This window comes from Odocoileus virginianus, chromosome 22 (genome assembly GCF_023699985.2).
Source record: "Odocoileus virginianus isolate 20LAN1187 ecotype Illinois chromosome 22, Ovbor_1.2, whole genome shotgun sequence".
Taxonomy (NCBI): Eukaryota; Metazoa; Chordata; class Mammalia; order Artiodactyla; family Cervidae; genus Odocoileus; species Odocoileus virginianus.
The window spans coordinates 12,201,732-12,221,475 of record NC_069695.1 but is presented as its reverse complement, the minus strand read 5'-3'; the positions used below and the strand labels follow the sequence as shown (position 1 = coordinate 12,221,475).

At 49.9% G+C, this 19,744-nt stretch overlaps 1 protein-coding gene across 6 annotated transcripts in view; it reads right to left on the bottom strand.

The window, feature by feature from the left end:
• Positions 1-19,744, bottom strand: part of ZBTB7C (zinc finger and BTB domain containing 7C) — a 379,298-nt gene that overhangs the window by 45,572 nt on the left and 313,982 nt on the right. For 2 of the 6 annotated variants that reach the window (XM_070452590.1, XM_070452591.1), the window contains one exon: positions 51-174. The exons of 3 other annotated variants lie outside the window; for them this stretch is intronic. In XM_070452590.1, coding sequence (XP_070308691.1) covers positions 51-136 — 86 coding nt within the window. In that variant the 5' untranslated portion in view covers positions 137-174. The remainder of the gene's footprint in view (positions 1-50; positions 175-19,744) is intronic. One more of the 6 variants, XM_070452593.1, reaches the window with a different exon arrangement.

The following is a 19,744-nucleotide window of genomic DNA, read 5'->3' as shown; positions in this document are numbered from 1 at the left end:
ACCCAGCCCACACAACAGAGTCTTGGTTTCTACCTAGTCATTCTACCTACCTCTTCCCGCTCCAATGCCCACCTGGTTCTTTGGGTGACAAGGGACATAAAAGGGACCCTCCAGTTTTAGCTGCAGCTCCTTGCATTCTTGTCTGGCACTGTGGAGGGGCTTCGAGCTCGGTGCCTGGACAAGAAGACAGAAGCAAGGTCAAAGTGGCAATAGCCAGCGCAAGGGGAGCAGGCACGAGCTTGAACCTTCAGGGACCTATTTGGGGTCTGGGGTTCCAGGAAACCCAGTAGCAACCTTCCTTCCTCTACTGTGGGTTTGGCCAGGGTCAGTGAGCATCGTGCAGTTCTGAGTTGATTTTTCTACACCCCCAGTTCCTCACTCCCAGGATGGGATCTAGGTACTTCACCTGTAGCTTCTGGGAGAGGGAGAATCCCAGGCCTGCTTCCAGTTCTTCTGGAGGAGGGGTGGATAAATCCCTTGGGCTTTTTTCCCCCAGTGTCGGTTTTCCCCTCCCTGCATCTGAATGGGAGAGTGTTCAGGTTAAATGGAGGTGCCTAGAGTGGCCCCACCTGCTGGGCTGGCTAATCCTCCAGCACCTGCAGAAATCGGAAACACGGGACCCCAGCTGTCCTCGGCAGACTGAACACATAATCCATCTACGTGTACTTAAGACAGCGCCTGGCACTAGAACTCAGTGTGAAGGGAGGAGCTGCTCTCTGTCTTCTACTCCTTCCTCCCCAGGGCAGGCTCAGGCAAATCCAGCAGATGCCCACTGAGCCCCTTCGATGCCACTGGCAGTCCCTGGGCCTGCTGCTACAGGAATGGAGGGCAAACGCGTGGTCCTCCGGAGGGCCTAGGGGTCAGGACACCCCTGAGTGAGCTGCTTCTGTGTCGCAGTACTTTGTGGAGGTCGTCTACTCCCATGACCTGATTTAGTTTTCACAATTCTGTGATGTAAACGTGTCCTAATTTCCTGATGAGAAGACTGAGGTTCCAAGAGTGAATGAAGGAACTGACAATCTGGTAGCAGTTTCCCTGCACTCAGCCGCAGAGTTCGGTGTGAAGGGGCCTGGGAAAGAGCAGCGCCCTCAGAGGAGGGCGTGCAGGGGGCATTTCCCCGGGGACGGGCCACCAGCAGTTTTTCTCTGTCTGGGACACTAACCCCAGATGCTCCCTGCTTTCCAAGCACCGCCTGGCTGCTGAGAGCATGGCTGAGGCTCAGGAAATACTGGTTGCCCAAGTGACTGATTTCCCAAGTGGAGCAGACAAAAGAACCCCAGGGGCAGGTGAGGGCTCTGGGCTTGGCAGGAGCCTAGTTCAAGCCGTTGATGGACTTGCGTCCTCATGGATCCACTGAGCTCTTGGGATGGCGACTTGCACAATGTGATGGTTTCATGGGGCACCCCCTGGACCTGCAGGTCAGAGCCAGGGGTCCCATAATGCACCGCTCCACTGAGGACTCACAGGAGCCCAGGGGCATGGGGTCCCTACAACCTCCTTGTCCCCACCCTCCAGCCCTGACCACACTCACTTTTTCCATCAATCTAAATAAATCAAGGAGGAAAAACTGAAACGGTCGTTCAGTCGTGTCCAACTCTTTATGACCCCAAGAGCTGTAGCCTGCCAGGCTCCACTATCCATGGGATTTCCCAGGCAAGAATACCGGAGTGGGTTGCCATTTACTTCTCCAGGGGATCTTCCTGACCTAGGGATGAACCTGGGTTGCCTGCATTGTAGGCAGATTCTTTACCTTGATTCTAAATCAAGGAGGAAGCTTCAACTAAATACTGACCTGGCTAAGTACCTTTCCTTAGCATCCTACATATGTGTGTGTGTGTGAGTGTGTGTGTCTGATTGCCTCTAACCAAGAGAGCACCCAAGGTTCTTCCTAGCGAAGGCAATTGGAACAGAATGGAAAGAAATTTATGTATATATTATGTAGGGGAAAAAGTGAAAAAAAAATTCCTCCCCCCCCCTTTTTTCCTTGTTTATAAAGGCTCATTCCTAAAAATATTAGAAAATACAGAAGAAAGAAAGGAAGAAAATAAAAGTCACTGTCTATCTGGCTATTTGGGGTCTGCCCCATTCACACCTTGTGATATCTACATCTCTTACACATATAGGTGTTTTAAAAATGGGACTATACACTATAAACTGCCTTGTAATCTGCCTTTTTTCACTTAATAATATTTATAGATTTTTCCTCCATACTGCCCCCATTGTCTTTACTAGAAAGGAGTTTAGCTGATCTCTTAGTCACAGGTTGTCACATACACATTGAGTGTTTAAAGCCAGGTTAGTACTTAATTAAAATCTCCTCCTTGATTTAATTTGACTAGTTGAAAAAAATATTGGAAAGAAAAAAAAAGAGAGTCTGTGGATGCACACTGGCAGCTACTTTGAAAAATTTTGTTCCAGAACAAATGTTTGAAGAATTCTCCCTCTGTCCTCTGGGATTCGAGCACCCAGCCCCTCTGAGTGGGGAGGAACTGCTGGACACATGAACACTCCTGCAAAGAATCAGGGGATGGGTGCAAGTCCTTGTCCCTCCAGGACTTCTTGAGGTCTGTGTCCTGCTCACCGGGGACCCACTGCTGAAGGCTGTCTTCCCCAAACTCAGAATTAAAGGAGAAACTGATAATTATCCAGTCAGCTGAGACAAAGTAGATGGTCACACTTCAGGCCACCTGGAGGTAAATGGTCTGGCCCTGAACTATTTAGCGTGGCTGAATTAACCGGGTAAACATCAGAGCTGCCCACCTGCAGAGTGTCATCCTCCCACAGCTGAGCAGGGACAAACGAATCCAAAGTTAAAAGTTGAAAAAGTTCCCAAAGTGCTTTGGAGCATCCCAGAGCTCTTCTGGGCCTGTGCCCAAGAGCATTTTAGCACAGGAAATCTGTTCCCAATTCCACTCTCTTAGTGGGGGTGACAATTAGGAGAAGGAGGTGGGCGGCACTTGGAAACTTTCTACTTGTGACTCTGACATGGCACCCCCTAACCCACTCCAAGCCTCCTACCTCTACCAAGGGTCTCTGTGATAAACACCCCAAACTGGGGAATGAGGAAGGATGTGGGGGGCACACCCACAGACCCACCGAACCTGAGCCTGGTATGGGGCCTGGCATGGAGCAGCTGCTTGAGACAAGTCATTGAATGAATGAATGAACAAGCAGAGAAGTGGGGTGAGAAAGTACAGTCAGGGCATATGTACAGGATGCCAGAGAGTTCAGCTGCGTCAGCATCAAAGGCCTGCGTGAAGGTGGTGGGTGATGAGCAGCTGAAGGTATAAGAACTGACTATGACAGCAATGACCCCATTTAGCGAGCACCTGCGAGCGCCCAGGCCCTGGGCCACACTCTGTGTCCGCCATCCTCCCTGACGGAGTTGGGCCTTACCATTGCCACCTCCCAGCAGGCAGGACCAGCACTCAGGCCCTGCCCAATGCCCTGCTACCTCCCCTGGGGTGCCCACGTGAGAGGCTGGGCAGATTCACCACAAGAAGCTTTCCATCCCTGACCTTCTCCAGCTCCCATGGCAGATCCAGCTTGAACTGAAGCTGATCCACCCAAGTTGATCCACCCAGAGTCAGAGTGTGCCAGGGCCCATCTGGGAGGGCCTGGGCACCCGGCAGCCAAGCATCTGTTGTTTGCAGGAGCAAGCTGCCCACCAAACGTGACTCTTCCTAAGGCGGACGGAGCTGAAGGCCACAAGCTGGACCCTCAAATGGTTCCCTCAGGCTTGGAGGTGATGGGAGATTTGGGTGCAGCTGGATTTTGTTGCTAAGACGGCCCTCTGGCTCATCTCCCAAGATTCCAATATCCCTTCTTTCAACTGTTCATTCATTCACTTAACAAATAATTATTGAGCACCTACAAAGTACCAGGTTTTGCACTAAGAAAGGAGTTCTAAAAAGAGAGTGCATGCTAGGGCCTGTGTCTTTAGCATCTCTGAGATGAGAATGCAGGGCCACGGGGGCCTATGTCGCAGGTGCCAACACAAAGGCAGGAAAGTGGATCTTTCCACCTCTGCAGAGAGCCTCGTGGGGCCCCTAGCAGGTGCCCTCGGGGTAGGTAGCAGGACCCCCTCAACCTGGGGTCTGTCCCCTGGCCTACACTCCACAGGCGGCAGCAGGCCAGCCATGCAGGTTAGTGCGGCAGGCCCCAGCGTGGGGACAGTGAGTCAGCAGGTATACACAGAAGCAGTCATGCAACCCTCCAGGGCAGGCAGAGGGCTGTGGTGAGCACAGACCCAGACCCGCTGAAAGCTCAGCCGCAAGAAACCCAGAGTGGCAGAAAGAACCGGAGAAATACTCTTGCTTATTATTTCCACGGTGACCCTAGTTTATACCCAGGGAGTGTGACATAAGAGACAGGCTGTACTTGCTATGGATATTAGGAATTATAGAGGTGTTTTTTTTTAATTGAGTTAAAAGTCATGTAACAGAAAATTAACCATTTAAAGTAAACATTCAGCGCATGTAGTTCATTCACAATATTAAGCAACTGCCACCTCCATCTATTTCTGAAACCCACTCCTCTCTTATTTTTAGTATATGTGCTGCTGAAGCGAGCACCCCATTCCTCATCCTAAAAGGAAACCTCATAACAATTTAGCAATTAAGCCCTGCCTCCCTTCACTTGCCAGCTCCTGGCAACCACCAATCTGCTTCTGTCTCTATGGATTTACTCATTTTGAATATTTCATATAACTAGACTCATATGTGACCTGTTGTGTCTGGCTTCTTTTACTTGGCATAATGTGTCCATGGTTTGTTTGACTTGTAGTATGTACTAGCAATTCTTTCCTTTTGATGGCTGAATGATATTCTATTGTATGGATATGGTGCAATTTGTTTATTCATTTAATTTTTGATGGATTTTTGCACTGTTTCAACTTTTTGGCTATTGTGAATAGTGCTATATGAAATGGGATTTATTTGAGCCTGTTTTCAATTCTTTTGGGTCTATTCTCAGGAGTGGAATTGCTAGGGGAATTAAATTTTTAGAGCTGGAATGAACTTAAAGTTCAGTTATTCCAATTTTATAGGTAGGGAAGCTGATACCTGAGTAGATTATCTGGCCTGTTGGGGTTCACACATGTGTCAGGATGTGAAGGGTGGCTGAAAGCCAACATGCCAAGGGCTCTCTAAGTTCATCACATATAAGTCAAGACTCATCGCCTGTTGTGTGGGTTCCACATTGTGGGGGTTCCAAGGCGTCCGGCACAGAGTCTCTTGCACATTGATAGGCACCGATATTTGTGAAATGAACGAATGGAAGAAAACATTTCCAACCAGCGTTTAAAAGCCTTACCCATTCTTTTACCCATTCTGAAAAGGAAAGTGCCCATTATCCCATCTTAGAGGTTCAAAGCATCTTGCGGAACAACTCTACAAGGGTCAGAATAAGTGTGTTCTTGGAGGAGATAAGCTCCACCGTAGTGGGATCAGGGGGTGCCTGTCATTCCATTTCCTAACCTTTTCCCTCCCTGACTACTTCAGCTTCTCCTCAACACCTCACTCAGTAGGGTGGATGATGCTGGCTGGGCCTTACTGAACCACAGTAGTCCAAGGAGATGGCAGCTGGCCCACCCTGGGCCAGACTCTCAGGGCCCACAGGCCTGATGGAACGCCCTCGCTCTGAGAGGAGGCAGTAAGATCGAGCCAGTCTGATCGGCCAGCGATACAACTGGGCCCTCATGGTACCAAGTGGTTTCATCTTGTGGGGCACGATGCAGCCCCCAGGACTTCTGCCTGGAGTCTGTAGTTCTGCTTCCAAGGAGACGGAGCAACGGAACCTCTGCTGGCGAGAAAGTCAGGTCTGCGGGCAGCAGAGAGTGCCCAGCAGTTGCGGGGCCTGGGCAAGCTCCCCCCTTATCTTTCTTCCACCTGTAGGACCTCGAAGCTGCTGTCAGCCATACCACGAAGCTATCTTCCTGACACAGCTCCTCCTCCCCGAACAGGGAGCTGTCACCACACAGGTGCAGGGCCCACTGCCATCCCAGTGGCTTCTCTGGAAGCACATGGTGTGGAGGTGACATCTCAATGTCTCCATTGGCTACAAGGTGAAAGCCTTGGATCGGATCAGCCATCCATGGAGCATAAGGGCTTCTGGGTCAGCGTGCTGTCAGCCTAAACACTTCAGGCACCTCTAGGACACTTGCCCTGCGACCAGCACCCAATAGCTCTATTCCTAGGCACAGACGTGTGACTCTCAGGTGCTTGAGTGTCCCTTAAGTGTGCTGCCAGTAAATGAGCAGCCGGGGATTCACCCCATCCTTCCACGGAGGACGCCTCTTTACAGCCTTCAGGAGACCCCAGGGACAGTCCATACACTTCAGATACCGACGTGCATGAGGAAGTGAAGGGAGCCACCAACAGGGCTTAGATTAACACATGAGAGGAAGGAGCGAGGGCTTGAAAGTTATAATTCCCAAGTCTCCTTCCACTCCTCATTCTGTCCCTTGCTGGCCGTGGCAAATCATTTAGGCCTGCGGGCCTCAGCTTCTGCATCTGGAAGGGAAGGAATGGTCTCTGTACCATCCCTCGAAGCCCTGCAGAAATCTCCATCCACGAGCTCAACTGGACGTACATTGGAGGTGACAGCAGGCTGTGGCTGAGGCAGCACCCTGGGACGTGGACCAAGCTGTCCTGACACGTGAGTGGATATGGGCTCTGCCAGTCCGTATCTTGATTGCACACACAGCTACAGAGTCCACGAGGCCAGGGCAACCTCAGAGGCCACGTTCCCGCCACCATCCTCTTTGCCTCTGCCACTCCTGGGAGCCTGGGCACGCTCATGAGCTCCTTCCTGCTTCTTCCCCTATTTGGAATCTGTGCATTCTTTAATGCACTCATCCTCTATTTAGCCTCCTAACAAGCATTACTGCAGTCTTCTCCTGGGAGCCAGATCCCAAGCAGATGTCCAGTTGTCCCTGGAGAAGCCACAGCTTAGAGGCCCAGGCAGCCTCATGTATAAATAAACACGCTCTCTCAAGGGTAATATTTGAGGATAAAGGTGTGTAACAGTAATAGTGGGGCAGCAGAAAGGATGGGGTCCATGGACTTCCCTGGTGGTCCCGTGGTTAAGAATCTGCCTGCCAATGCAGGGGCATGGGTTCGATTCCTGGTCCCGAAAGATCCCACATGCTGCGGTGCAACTAAGCCAGTGGACCTCAACCACAGGGCCTGCACTCTTGAGCTTGTGTGCCAAAACTGCTCAGCCTATGAGCCGCAGCAATGGAAGCCCACCCTCTAGAGCCTGTGCTCCACGACAAGAGACGCCTTCGCAAAGAGAAGCCTGCACACTGCAAAGAAGAGTAGCCCCCATTCGTGGCAACTAGAGAAAGCCTGAGTCCAGCAACAAAGACCCAGCACAGCCAGAAACAAACAAACAAATAAAAAGGAGTGGTCCAGCCTGCTGGGTGGGGCTTGAAGGACTGAAACCACCTTCGAAGTGGCCCTTGAATGAGCAGCAGACATAAGAGATGCTGGTTCGATCCCTGGGTTGGGAGGATCCCCTGGAGGAGGGCATGGTAACCCACTCCAGTTTTCTTGCCTGGAGAATCCCATGGACAGAGGAGCCTGGCGGGCTACAGTCCCTGGGGTCGCAGAGTCGGACACAACTGAAGTGACTTAGCACACATGCAGGCAGACGTGTGTGCAGAAGACTCTCTGCCTGAACTGCCCTGCATGCAAGCTACAGCCACATGTGGCTACTGAGCCCTGGAAATTCAGTGAGTCAAATGAAGATGAACTGTGGGTGTAAAATATACACCAGATTTTGAAGACTTAGTACAAAAACAGAGTAAAAGAGAGAATACATAATAAATAATTTCTATATGAATTACATATTGAATGATGATATTTTGAATACACTGAGTCAAATAAAATATGTCACCAAGATTAATGTCATCTATTTCTTCTATTTTTAATGTGACCACTGGTCTATATACTAGAGAAGAAAACTGGTCCTTCACCCTTTGAGCATCACAATGGTTTGGGCTCTGAGGCATTCTGAGTGAGTTGAAATGAAAACAGTCTCCACAAGGCATTTGTTTTCTACATAAGTATTTGCCATCCCCTTGTACCACCTGCTTGGAGAAGATTCCAACACGCTGAACCTTTTAACAGGTCAACAGAGAGTGAGACAGTTGGGATAAAAGGTGGGGTCTGACCCACCATTATCCTCTGCAGGTGAGACTACAGGTAAAAATCTTTGACAATGGCCTCTGAGTATGATCAGATTGTTAGGTTGGAATTTTCTCAACACATCTACATTCCTAGCAATCATGTTCATTACTTACAGGGACCCAAGATGGAAGGAGCTGTCACTCAGGCCCTAAGCAGAGGAGCAGCAAGCTCAAAGAAATGCTAAAATCTGGCTAAGAAAGAAGGAGATGTGTGCAGAGTCTCAGCTCTTCAACTTCCTTCTGGGCTGTTTGCTTGTGGAGAGGTATTAATTAGGGGAGTTGAGTACCAGGACCAGACATGTGGAAAGAAAGAGAAAATATAGGCAAACAGCATACTCTGTGTCCCTTCCATGGGCTGGGCATGGGTTTTATGCAACCTCACTCTCCTCACCTGCTGGGTGGGTACAGACCCATTTTATAGATGAGAAAACTGAGGCTTAGAGGATTAAGTGACTTGCCCAGGTACTAGTGCAAGTTGCTTCTGACTGCCCCTGACAAAAATGATTTGATACATGAAACTTGGAGGATTAGGCCTGGTCTAGAAATCAGTCCATATGTTGTGGATTCAAATTTCAGGAGCTGGATGATCTTGGACAAGTGGCTTTCTTTCCCTGAAACTCAGTTTTCTTGAAAAAAAAAAAAAAGTAGGTATTTGTGGACAAAAACCACTGTTTCTTTAATTTTTTCCAACTATAACTGATTATATTTTGTTTTCCATGACCAGGATCTAAATCTGAGTGTATGTAAAACTGAAAGTAAAGTTTGATCGAGCAATATTTACTTTATGTATGACGCACATTAACATTTTCTAATATGTTATATACATATATATTTAAGCTGATGTATTATGACCCACTAGACTGATTAAATGACCCATAATAAGCTGCCACTTATGATCTGAAAACAGTGCTCCAAATGATTGATTTCCAAGCTTCTCTCCATAACTAATATCCTGAGGGTCTGTTGTTGCGGCCAAACAACAAAAAGTCTGTAAGTACTTCTTGGTCTGGGATCAACTTTCCCCCACCCCTTGCGTTCTACCTGCCCCGCCCCTCCTCAGAGAACCAGACCCAGAGAACTTTATTTCTCCACTGGCATCAGAGAGCAGAAGAGAGGAGCTTGTTATATGAACACTGCCTCCCACCCATCAAGAGGGCCCCATCTCTGCAGGCTGTTTGCCAGGACATGGAAATCTCTCTACTAGAACAGAATGCTTCTCTGTAATAGAATTTGTTGTAATGGGGCTTTACCATCCAGTCTAGCAGCAAAATACATTTCAGAGCCTTGGAAAAGATGAACTTGAAGAAGTCCCCCTGATTGTAAACTGTGCCAGTGAAAGGAAACCCCACTGTCCCTTTTGATGACAAGACTATAAAGAGCCTTATTTCAGCATCCCCTCTGAGGAGCTCATTTTCCCTCTTAGCTCATCCCTGAAGAAATGAAGGCCTCCTCCTGGGGTTAGGGATCTGGTGAGCTCTAATCTCACGCCATGAATGGGGAGTCGTGGCACTCAGACATAGATAGGCTGACTGCTAGGACTGTCGCAGCAGAAGCCTCTCCCCTCCCTCACTTCCTTCCAAGTGACTGTGCAAGATCTCTCAGTTCAGTTCAGTCACTCAGCTGTGTCCGACTCTTTGTGACTCCATGGACTGCAGCACGCCAGGCCTCCCTGTCCATCGCCAACTCCCAGAGTTTACTCAAACTCATGTCCATCCAGTCGGTGATGCCATCCAACCATCTCATCCTCTGTCGTCCCCTTCTCCTCCGGCCTTCACTCTTTCCCAGCATCAGGGTCTTTTCCGGTGAGTCAGTTCTTCACATCAGGTGGCCAAAGTATTGGAATTTCAGCTTCAGCATCAAGTCCTTCCACAGAATATTCAGGACTGATCTCCTTTAGGATGGACAGGTTGGATCTCCTTGCAGTCCAAGGGACTCTCAAGAGTCTTCTCCAACACCACAGTTCAAAAGCATCAATTCTTCAGTGCTCAGCTTTCTTTATGGTCCAACTCTCACATCCATACATGACTAATGGAAAAGCCATAGCTCTGACTAGACGGACCGTTGTTGGCAAAGGAATGTCTCTGCTCTGCAAGGTCTCTATACCTGAGCATTCCAGAAACTTCTGTGAGTATGAAGCCTCCTCTGCGCCCAGGTTCCTTGCCTCTTACCCCTGGGTGGATGCCCCAGTGTGCTCCAGTGTGGCACTTGGAAGGCAAACAGGAGGGCCTGGGCCCCTGCCCCAGAGCAGCAGAGGGGGGAGTGAACGGTGCTGGGGGCAGGCCCAGCTTCTAGAAGGCAAAGGGAGGGACTGGCAGCTGGGAGCAGAGCTCAGAAGCAAACAGCGCACGCAGTCCTGTCACAGCGGGCCACCCCTCCTCACGCTGGGTCTCTTCTGACCCTCACAATGCCTGGAGTGGGCATGTGCCTGGGTTTCACATCACCGTTTCTTTTATTTCATTTGTCAAATTAGGAGCTGTTCTAGCTTCAGCTTCGGGGTAACGCCCACAAGTGGTGGTTCTTGGGGTCCTGGCCAGCCTTCCCTCACCGCTCCTGTGCCCTCTGGGCTGACCCCACAGTGGGCTGTGAGCCATGGTCGGGTGAGTGGGTGAGTTGCTCCGTATCTCCAAACTCTATCTGTAGCCCCAGGCCTCAAGACTCATACTTACACAGACTCTGATACAATGTGGTTAAGATGGGCTTCCAGGACCTGGAAAGTCTACAGTCTGCAGCATCTGGCAGCAAAAGGGCAGAAGAGGAGGCTGCTTGTGCGGGGTATGGTATCTGGGGTTCAGGGAGGGCCTCTGTCACCCTCACTCCTTTTCTGCCATCCCCCTAAGTATCCCTGGCCGGCTGACGCCCATAATTCCACAGCCAGATTCCCTTGGGGCAAGACAAACCTGGACTTTGTTGTTGCTGCTTAGTTGCCTGGTCAGAGTCTTTTGCGACCCCATGGATTGAGATTTTCCAGGCAAGAATACTGGAGTGGGTTGCCACTTCCTTTCCCCAGGGGATCTTACCTACCCAGGGATTGAGCCTGTGCCTCCTGCATTGCAGGTGGATTCTTTACCACTGGGTCACCGGAGAAACCCATTAAAATGCCCATATCTGGGTTTCTTTACAATCTTACCAGCAACTTCCATCTTAGAATGAATGAGTTCATTCCAGTCAACTCAGCTGAACTCAAGGACCTACATGTGTCTGGGCAATTCTTGGGCCTTATGGGGGAAGAAAAGGCAAGATGACATAGTCAAAGGGGCTGAGGTCTAGCTCAGAGGCTTTGCTGACAGCAGTCTTTGAAGGAAAGCTGGAAGTGCGATGGGGAAAGGACACAGAGAGGCGGGGAGAGGAGGGACCCAGTTTCCCACCTGGTACGTTTAACCTTGTGAGGTAAGCTGGAGGGGGTGCACTACCTACCCCTCCCCCAGTGAAATTTTCCCCACCAAAGAGGTTCGTCCTGGTGAATGTTAGATGCAGATTGTACTTCCTGAACCAACGTGAACTGACAAGGATAGAAGATGTAAAAACGCAGCCTCTGGATCAGGGTTAGGATTCCTGCCCTGCAGTCTAATTGCGGTGACTCTAACTGACTTAGCCTCTCTGTGCCTCAGTTTTCTCATCTGTCAAGTGGGGAGAATAATAATAACACCTACACCCTAAGATTATTGTGAGGATTAACAGAGTTCATTAAGTGTTCAAAAGACATTACCTGTTAATAGCATCCAAAAGTAGAACTCCTCAGGGGAAACGGGGTGTTGATCATGCACAACTGGACTTGGGGCTCATTGTGAGAAATGGGGGTCACGGAGAGACTCTGGGACCCTTTAGGAGTGTCTGGCATCTTTAGAGACCTCTCCCTCCCCGGCCAGCTTTGCCAGGTGGCAGTGAGGCTGGCCCTGGCAGGAGGCACCTGAAGGGCTCTGGCTCCTTCTCCAGGTCCTTCTCCAGACCCCTGCTGCTGACCTGACCGTGCCTGGCCCATCTCGGCCAGGGGTCATCAGAGGCCAGAGAACCCCTGGTTACTCCAAGGCAGGGCGGGCAGCAGGGTCCCCACTCTACTCTCCCTGCAGTAGTCTCCTCTGAACATTGCTGGCTGGCTCCTTTTGGAGAAAAACCAGGGTCGTGTCTTTGTCTTGCTCAGTCATCTTCAATGAGTGAGCAGTACTTAGTGCTAAGTACTTGATATTAGTACTTCACCCTTGGCATGGAGGACAATTCCTTAACCCGGCATTCACATTGCCTCCACCCTCTTCCTGGCCTTTATTTTTCTCACTGCTGTTCATCTGTAACAACCACAGTGAGCCCTCTCTGAGGTCTTAGTTTGTGCCCTGAATGCTCTAAGGGCTCCGCACGTAATATCTCATTTAATCCTCACAACAAGCTCCTGAGATAGATACCACTTTAGCCTCATTTTATAATAGAATACTGAAGCACAGAGAGATTAAGAAGCATGCTCAACGTGACCCCGCTAGTTGATGGCGGAGTTAGGACTGAATCCCAGAAGCCGGAGTGCAGAGCCTGTCTCCTATCTATAGTTCCCGAGGCCCACCCCAGCCTCCTAGCAATCTAGGTCACTTTCTGTTCCCCCGTCCTGCTGCTCACGCCAGCTCTCCCATCGCCTGGATGCTCTCCCACTCTCGTTGCCTCCAGAGTCCTGTCTCACCCACAAAGGAGCCCCTGTGACAGGGTCCACGTGGAACCAGCGACGAGTCCCCTACTGCTTGGCAGGAATCATCTTTCCCTCTCTGCCTCTTGGTGATGCGTGTGGACATCATTTACCTGCCTTATTGGATTCTGAGGGCCCATCTGTGGAACTCTTCATCCTGCCTGGGCAGGACCAGAACTATCTGCTAGGTGAGCGAATATATGATGGGCAACAGGTTTTAAACTTTACAGATACTCTAACATGTCCCATCTTATTTAATACTCATGACCCTGTGTTGGAGTGGATATTGTTATCCCAGTTGTGCAAATGATAAAAAGTACTATTTGTTAAGTACTATGAGTGTAGAAAGTGAAAGTGCTGGTCAAGTCCAACTCTTTGTGACCCCATGGACTAAAGCCCCGCCAGGTTCCTCTGTCCATAGAATTCTCCAGGCAAGAATACTGGAGTGGGTAGCCATTCCCTTCTCAAGGGGCTCTTCCCGACTCAGGGATTGAATCCGTGTGTCCTGCATTGCAGGCAGATTCTCTATCATGTGAGCCACCAGGGGAGGCCCGTGCTAACAAGTTAATATATATTTCCTCAAAAACTCTTTCCAGCTATTCTGAGAAGCAACTATAACGTTCCCCACTCTCCAGATGAGAACTCTGAGGTCAGAAACGCTCAGTGACCTCACAGGACCACGCTTGGAGCCAACCCTAAGTCTCCCAGTGCTGACTTAAACCCCTTTCCAGGCTATATTTGCATTTTAAATAGGCTATGTTCTTATTCTTGCTATACGCCCACTTCTCTGATTTGTACTCAGAACTGTGAGAGCTCTCTGACGGCTGGGCTGAGGGGAGTCAGCCCCTCACCCCCATCTCTGGCTCTGGGAGCTGCTCAGTGGCTGGTACCTGGTGCTGCTAATACAGGACCAGTGACTGATGGAGCTCAGAGGGCTCCAGATTTGTCTTCTTAATGAACTGCTTTTCTTCTATTTAACTTCATTCTTTTCTTTCTCTTCTTTAAAACTACCATTTTCTTTCAAAAAGTCTAAAAGCAGTACATTTACATAAAAATGTAAATAAATAAACATGTGTGATCAGTATGCACATTATCATCTTCGTCATCTGGGTTGTACTCTGATCACCCACCATAAATCAAATGAGACCTAGGTCATGCATCGTTACAGTGCTAAGTAGGGTTAAGGAAGAAAGAAGTGGTAGATACAAAGTTAGCATAACAGGAGCCCACAGGAGGGACACACTGCTTTGAAGTTGGGCTGTCAGAGAAACTGGCCTTAAAGGATGGACAACATTTAGCAAAGGGTAAGTTTTAGGCAGAGAAGGGGCTAGGCAGCTGGTCTATTAAAAATGACTTCCCCCCAAAGTGGCTTCCCTGATGGTTCAGCAGGTAAAGAATCTGCCTGCTATGCAGGAGACGTAGGAGACACGGGTTCGATCCCTGGGTTGGGAAGATCCCCTAGAGAAGAGAATGGCTACCCACGCCAGTATTCTTGCCTGGAAATCCCCATGGACAGAGGAGCGTGGTGGGCTACAGTCCAGGGGTCGCACAGTCAGACACAGCACAGTGAATAAGCACGAGCACGAGCTGGCCCAAAACAAAGGAACAAGGAAATGAACACAGAAGACGTGTGCAGTGTTATCACCTGGCTTCATTTTGGTTGGTGTGAAGGATGGATAGAAAAAAAAGGCAGGTGTGGACTTGGCAATGGGCAGGTGGTCAAATTATGGAGCTTCTTCAACGCCAGCCTAAGGACGTGACCTTAACTTGATGGCCGTGGGAACCACTGTAGGTGTGCTGTGTTTAGTCGCTCAGTTGTGTCCAACTCCTTGCGACCCCATGGACCATAGCCCTCCAGGCTCCGCTGTCCATGGGGATTCTCCACGCAAGAATACTGGAGTGGGTTGTCATGCCCTCCTCCAGGGGATCTTCTCAACCCAGGAATCAAACCCAGGTCTCCCGCATCACAGGTGGATTCTTTGCCAGCTGAGCCACCAGGGAAGCCTATGAATAGTGGAGTGGGTAGCCAATCCCTTCTCCAGGGGACCTTCCCAACCCAAGGATGGAACCCAGGTGTCCCACATTGCAGGCAGATTCTTTACCAGCTGAACCATCAGGGAAGCCTGTGAATAGTAGGGTGAATAGCCTATCCCTTCCCCAGGGGATCTTCCCCACCCAGGAATCAACCTGGGGTGTCCTGCATTGCAAGCAGATTCTTTACCCGCTGAGCTACTGGAGAAGCCCAGCAATGGGCTGAAATAACGGTTCACTGGGTATGCATGCAGTTTCCTTGGGTCTGCTTTACAAATCACAGACAGAAGAAAGTGCTTGGGAGAGACTAGTCCTAAATCCATTATTCCAATTAACTAGAATTATCTAGGTTGCTGGTTGAACAAGCATTCCTATGCTTTACCCAGACTTCAAGAGGCAGGTTCAGGAAGCAGGGCCCTGGGTTTTTAGTTTCCCCAGTCCCCCTAGGTGATTCTGGCACAGCGAGAAACAGCAGAGCTTGTCATGCTGCAGTGTCCATGCTGACCGCCTGGGGCTTCGTTAACTTGTGGATTCTGATCCAAGAAGTCTGGGGAGGGGGCCTCAGAGCCTGCTTTTCTAATCAGCTTCCAAGTTCAAGGGCCACACCTGGAGTAGCAAAGGGATAAAATTTTGTCCTAAACCTAAATAGTTGTTTTAACCCTTCAAAGCTTTGGAAAAAATACTTCCGCCTGGTTCTCCAGCCTAATTAATCAGATTCAGGGGTGCAGCCAAGCCTGGGTAGAGTTTAAAACTCCCCAAGTGCGTCTAGTGAGCAGGGAGTTAAGATTCTGCATCCCCAACTCTGAAGGTCAGCCTTCTCATTCGAGGACTGAACCATCAAGGGTAGTTCTGTGCTCTAGAACTGGGTGCAAGCGGTGAAGCATGGCCAGTAAGCAGAACAGTGCAGTGGGCAGCTCCATGCCCCCGACCTGGGCCAAAATTTGGCACTCAGGAGGGCTCACATGGGGTAGGATGCAGTCACAGACAGCGAAGGAAAAACACCCACCTCCAGAGACGGCACGCACACTTTCCTATGCAAGGTCAATCGTGTCCAACTCTTTGCGACCCCATGGACTGTAGCCTGCCAGGCTCCTCTGTCCATGGGATTCTCCAGGCAAGAATACTAGAGTGGGTTACCATTTCCTACTCCAGGGGATCTTCTCGACCCAGGGATCGAAACCCGAGTCTCCAGTGGCATCTCCTGCACTGGCAGGCCTATTCTTTACCACTGAGCCACCTGATAAACCCCCAGATTTTCTCAGACCATCAAAGGGGAAGGCGAGGCAGCAGCACTCATGGGGCCACTCCCAGGCCCTGTCCCCGTGAGCCCGGGCCGGGCCGGGGGAGACGCAGCGAGCTCTCAGTGCTGGCACTCCACCAGCCGCTGGGGTGGCAACCTGGACAGCTTGGTTTTTGGCGCTTGCCTACCTGGCTTAAATCCCGGGCTCTGAATCGCAATCAAACGGAGTTCTCGCCCAGGGTGTTACAAGTTACTTGCGGTGACACCTGCTATATTCTAAGTGCAACTCCACATGCTACTGAACAATGTCAGTCCCCGGGTGAGGAATAGGGAACTGGCCTCAACAGATGAGCAAGGCAAGAAGAAGGAACCGAGTTCTCTCTGAGCCACTGCTCATTCCGAAGGCCTAGCTAGGTTGAGTATGCTCAGTGAAGGGCATAAAAAAAAAAAAAAAAATGATCAAAGGAAGAGGGGGCCATGACAGAGGCTGGGGATATCAATGCTTCATGTGACCTAGGCCTGCCTTTCAAGATTCAGCCCTCTTTGGCCCCTCTGCAAAGCCTTAAGTTCCAGAAAGGCTGGCCAAGCAGGCTTTTTGGTTGCAGAATGAGTGTTCCCTGTTCTCGACCTGAGCTTAGCCCAGGCCAGACAGACTCACACTCTCGCTTCTCTGTTACCTGAATCAGGCCCACCTTGCCCACCCCATCTGGTCTTGGCTGGGAGATTCCAGCCCACCGAGCCCCTTCCTCTCTGAGCTCCAGCAGCCGCTGCCCCGGGGGGCCCCTTATCTCTCCAAGTGGCTTCTCTCCACAGCCAGGCTCTCCATGAGAAATGCACTGTAGCCCACACACGCAACTTACAATTGTCTGGTAGCCACACTAAAAAGTAAAGAGAAATAGGTGGAGTTAATCTCTAACGATGTATTTTAACCCAGGATGTCCAGGATATGATGGTTTCAAGACATGTTAACCACGAGGCATGTGAACTTTGTTTTTTTGTACTTAATCTTTGAAATCTGGCATTTTACCTTTGTGGGCACCTCAATTTGGAGCGGCCACATTTCAAGTGCTCCGCAGCTATCAGTAGTTTGTGGCTATCTCATGGACGGCTCTGAACTGCATGCGCTCGGAGGGCAGGAATAACTGTCTAGAGCCCACAGACAGACTGGATGTGGCAGCTGGAGGCAATCTCAGGGCCACCTGGTCTAACGCCTTCGCTCTGCAAGGGTGGAAACAGCCTCAGCTCAGCAGGGGAGGATCTCGCCCCGAATCACACTGAGTAGAGGATCTAGCCAGGCCGGAGGTCTGTCTTCCAACAAGACCCTAATGATCCTCTGTGTCTTTCAGCCTGTGTGGTCCCCTCTGGGCAGGAAGACTCTGTCCCCTTGTCCACTGTGAATCCTGGAAGGAGGTGAGAGGTGATAACTTAGGGTCCACTCGGTGGTCTCTGTTCAGCCACTGGGCAGAGTCCAATGTTCGGTGTTCACACTCAGGCCAGGGCCTCCATTCACCCCCCATCTCCTCCAGTCCTGGGTCGAGCTGTGACCCAGGAGAGAGAAAGACTACGAGGAAGGAACATTGGCACACAAGCTGGGCATGGATGCCAATCATACAATTCTTGGCAGCAGAAGCCATTCTGGGAATCCTGAACACACTGATACTACAATCATGAGGCAACCGTCCATCTGATCAGCCCGAGCGCTTGTTTCTCCATGCCGGGTGCACACCTCCAGCCATGGAGCCGTGCCTGAAATTACAGGAGTTTCGCCTCCACTTCCTGGACTCTGCATCCCATCGGTAAGCCTACTGAACCTCGTCCTTGCTCTGAACACTGGGCTAGCAGGCCTTTTTCAGGCCAGCCCAGACACCCCGTGTCCATCAGCTGAGCCGCAGGCCTTGCAAGGGGCAGCTGTCCTATGCCCACACCTGCTTATGCCAGTTGTGTTTGTTATTGTTATTTCACAACTTAATTAAATAGAACAGAAATTGATGAGATAGAAATTCAAAAAGAAGGCAAACTGATATTTACACGCAAACTAAAGTGACAGACTCAAAGGTGAGTCATTAAAAAAAAAAATGCTGTTGAATGAGGTAAGTGTGGATGAGATAACAAAATACTAGAAAGCCAACCAGAAACCTAGAAGGATTTTGTACTATGTTTCCATTTTGTCTTTAAGTTCTTTACTTCAATAAATCCATTTTAGAAACCTCCCAAGATGCCTTATTTATGGGTATGTGAATGTTATGCAAGAAGAACAATGGGGAATGCCAACCACTAGACCCACATACAAATAAAAGGCCTTGACCAGCCTCAAAAAATTGATGAAGAAATGTGCACATGTACTGTAAATTAAAATACTTAAGGTATTCATATATCTCTGGTTTCCGATACCTGCTTTAACTGGCTTTTGGGGTTGACTAACTATGGGCTCTAGGCAAAAGATGACTGAGTCAATTTTTGCCCTTTGGGGGAAGCCCATGATCTATAGCTGATCTCCACTGAACACTGTGGTTGGAGGTGTTTGAGAGCCTTGCATTTTAATATGAGGATCTTGTATTGGACAGGGACCAGTCGGGACCAGGTAACTCAGTTCTGTGCGGGAAGTCACGATTACCAACAGCAGGAAGCTGGTAGAATAACTGGAGTGGAGAGGGTATTGGTGCTGACTCGGAGCTTTCCTGTAGGTGCCAGGACCATGGTGGGGGGACTTGGGAGTTGGGGTGCAGGAGCCACAGAGAGGACACGGGCACAGTGGAGATGTCACCAGATTTAGAGAGGGGCAGAGGAACGAAGGAGACACCTGGCTTCTTCTTCCTGCCTCCCCTCCCACCCTGAGCCAAACACAGCCAGAAATTCACTGGCAAGGTAGCCCAGGTAACGCATCTTTGGGTTCAGTCCCCAGGAGGCAAAACAAGAGCAGGAAAGAAATGTACCTGAGGGATACAGGCCCAGGACTGGCCCGGATCACCTGAAATCCACAAAGGCCCCACTCCATGACTCAGAGTGGAATTTCATACACTTTTGAGGCTGATCATGAAAAAGTGCATATTGGAGGCCGGAGCAGGTAGAGACTGTCCTCTTGGTACCCTACAAATGTGCTGCATAAGTGGCTTCTTGTGCCGAAGCTGGTCTTAAGGGCAACTCTGAGGATAAAACAGGGATGGGGATTCCTTCAGATGCAGACACCAGACTTCACAGAAGAGGCGGGAACAGGGTGTCCCGGGAAGGCCAAAGTCTCCAGTAGGCGGCAAGGCCAGGTTCACCCCTGCCTTTTAATTTTTAAGACTTGTAAAGTTTGTGTGTGTGTTTTTTTAAGGGCTTTTAAAGTTTAATAGGCTTCTTGTTGATTCTAACCAAATCTAAAAGAGGACTATTTTAAATAGCACTGCACTCTGTGTTGGCTACTGTCCAACTGCTGTCCTGAAGTCAGATGCTCTGGACCCGACGGGCAATGCGGTCAGGCTGCTTGGACAATGGTGTTGGGCCCCTCTCATTTCCCCCTCATGTTTTCAGTTTATGTGAGTCACTGGGGGAACTATAAAGATTAGGCGGCTAATGTTGAGGATGGTAGCGGGTCACAGCTGCAGCATCTGACTAGCATTTAAGGGACTTAGCTGCT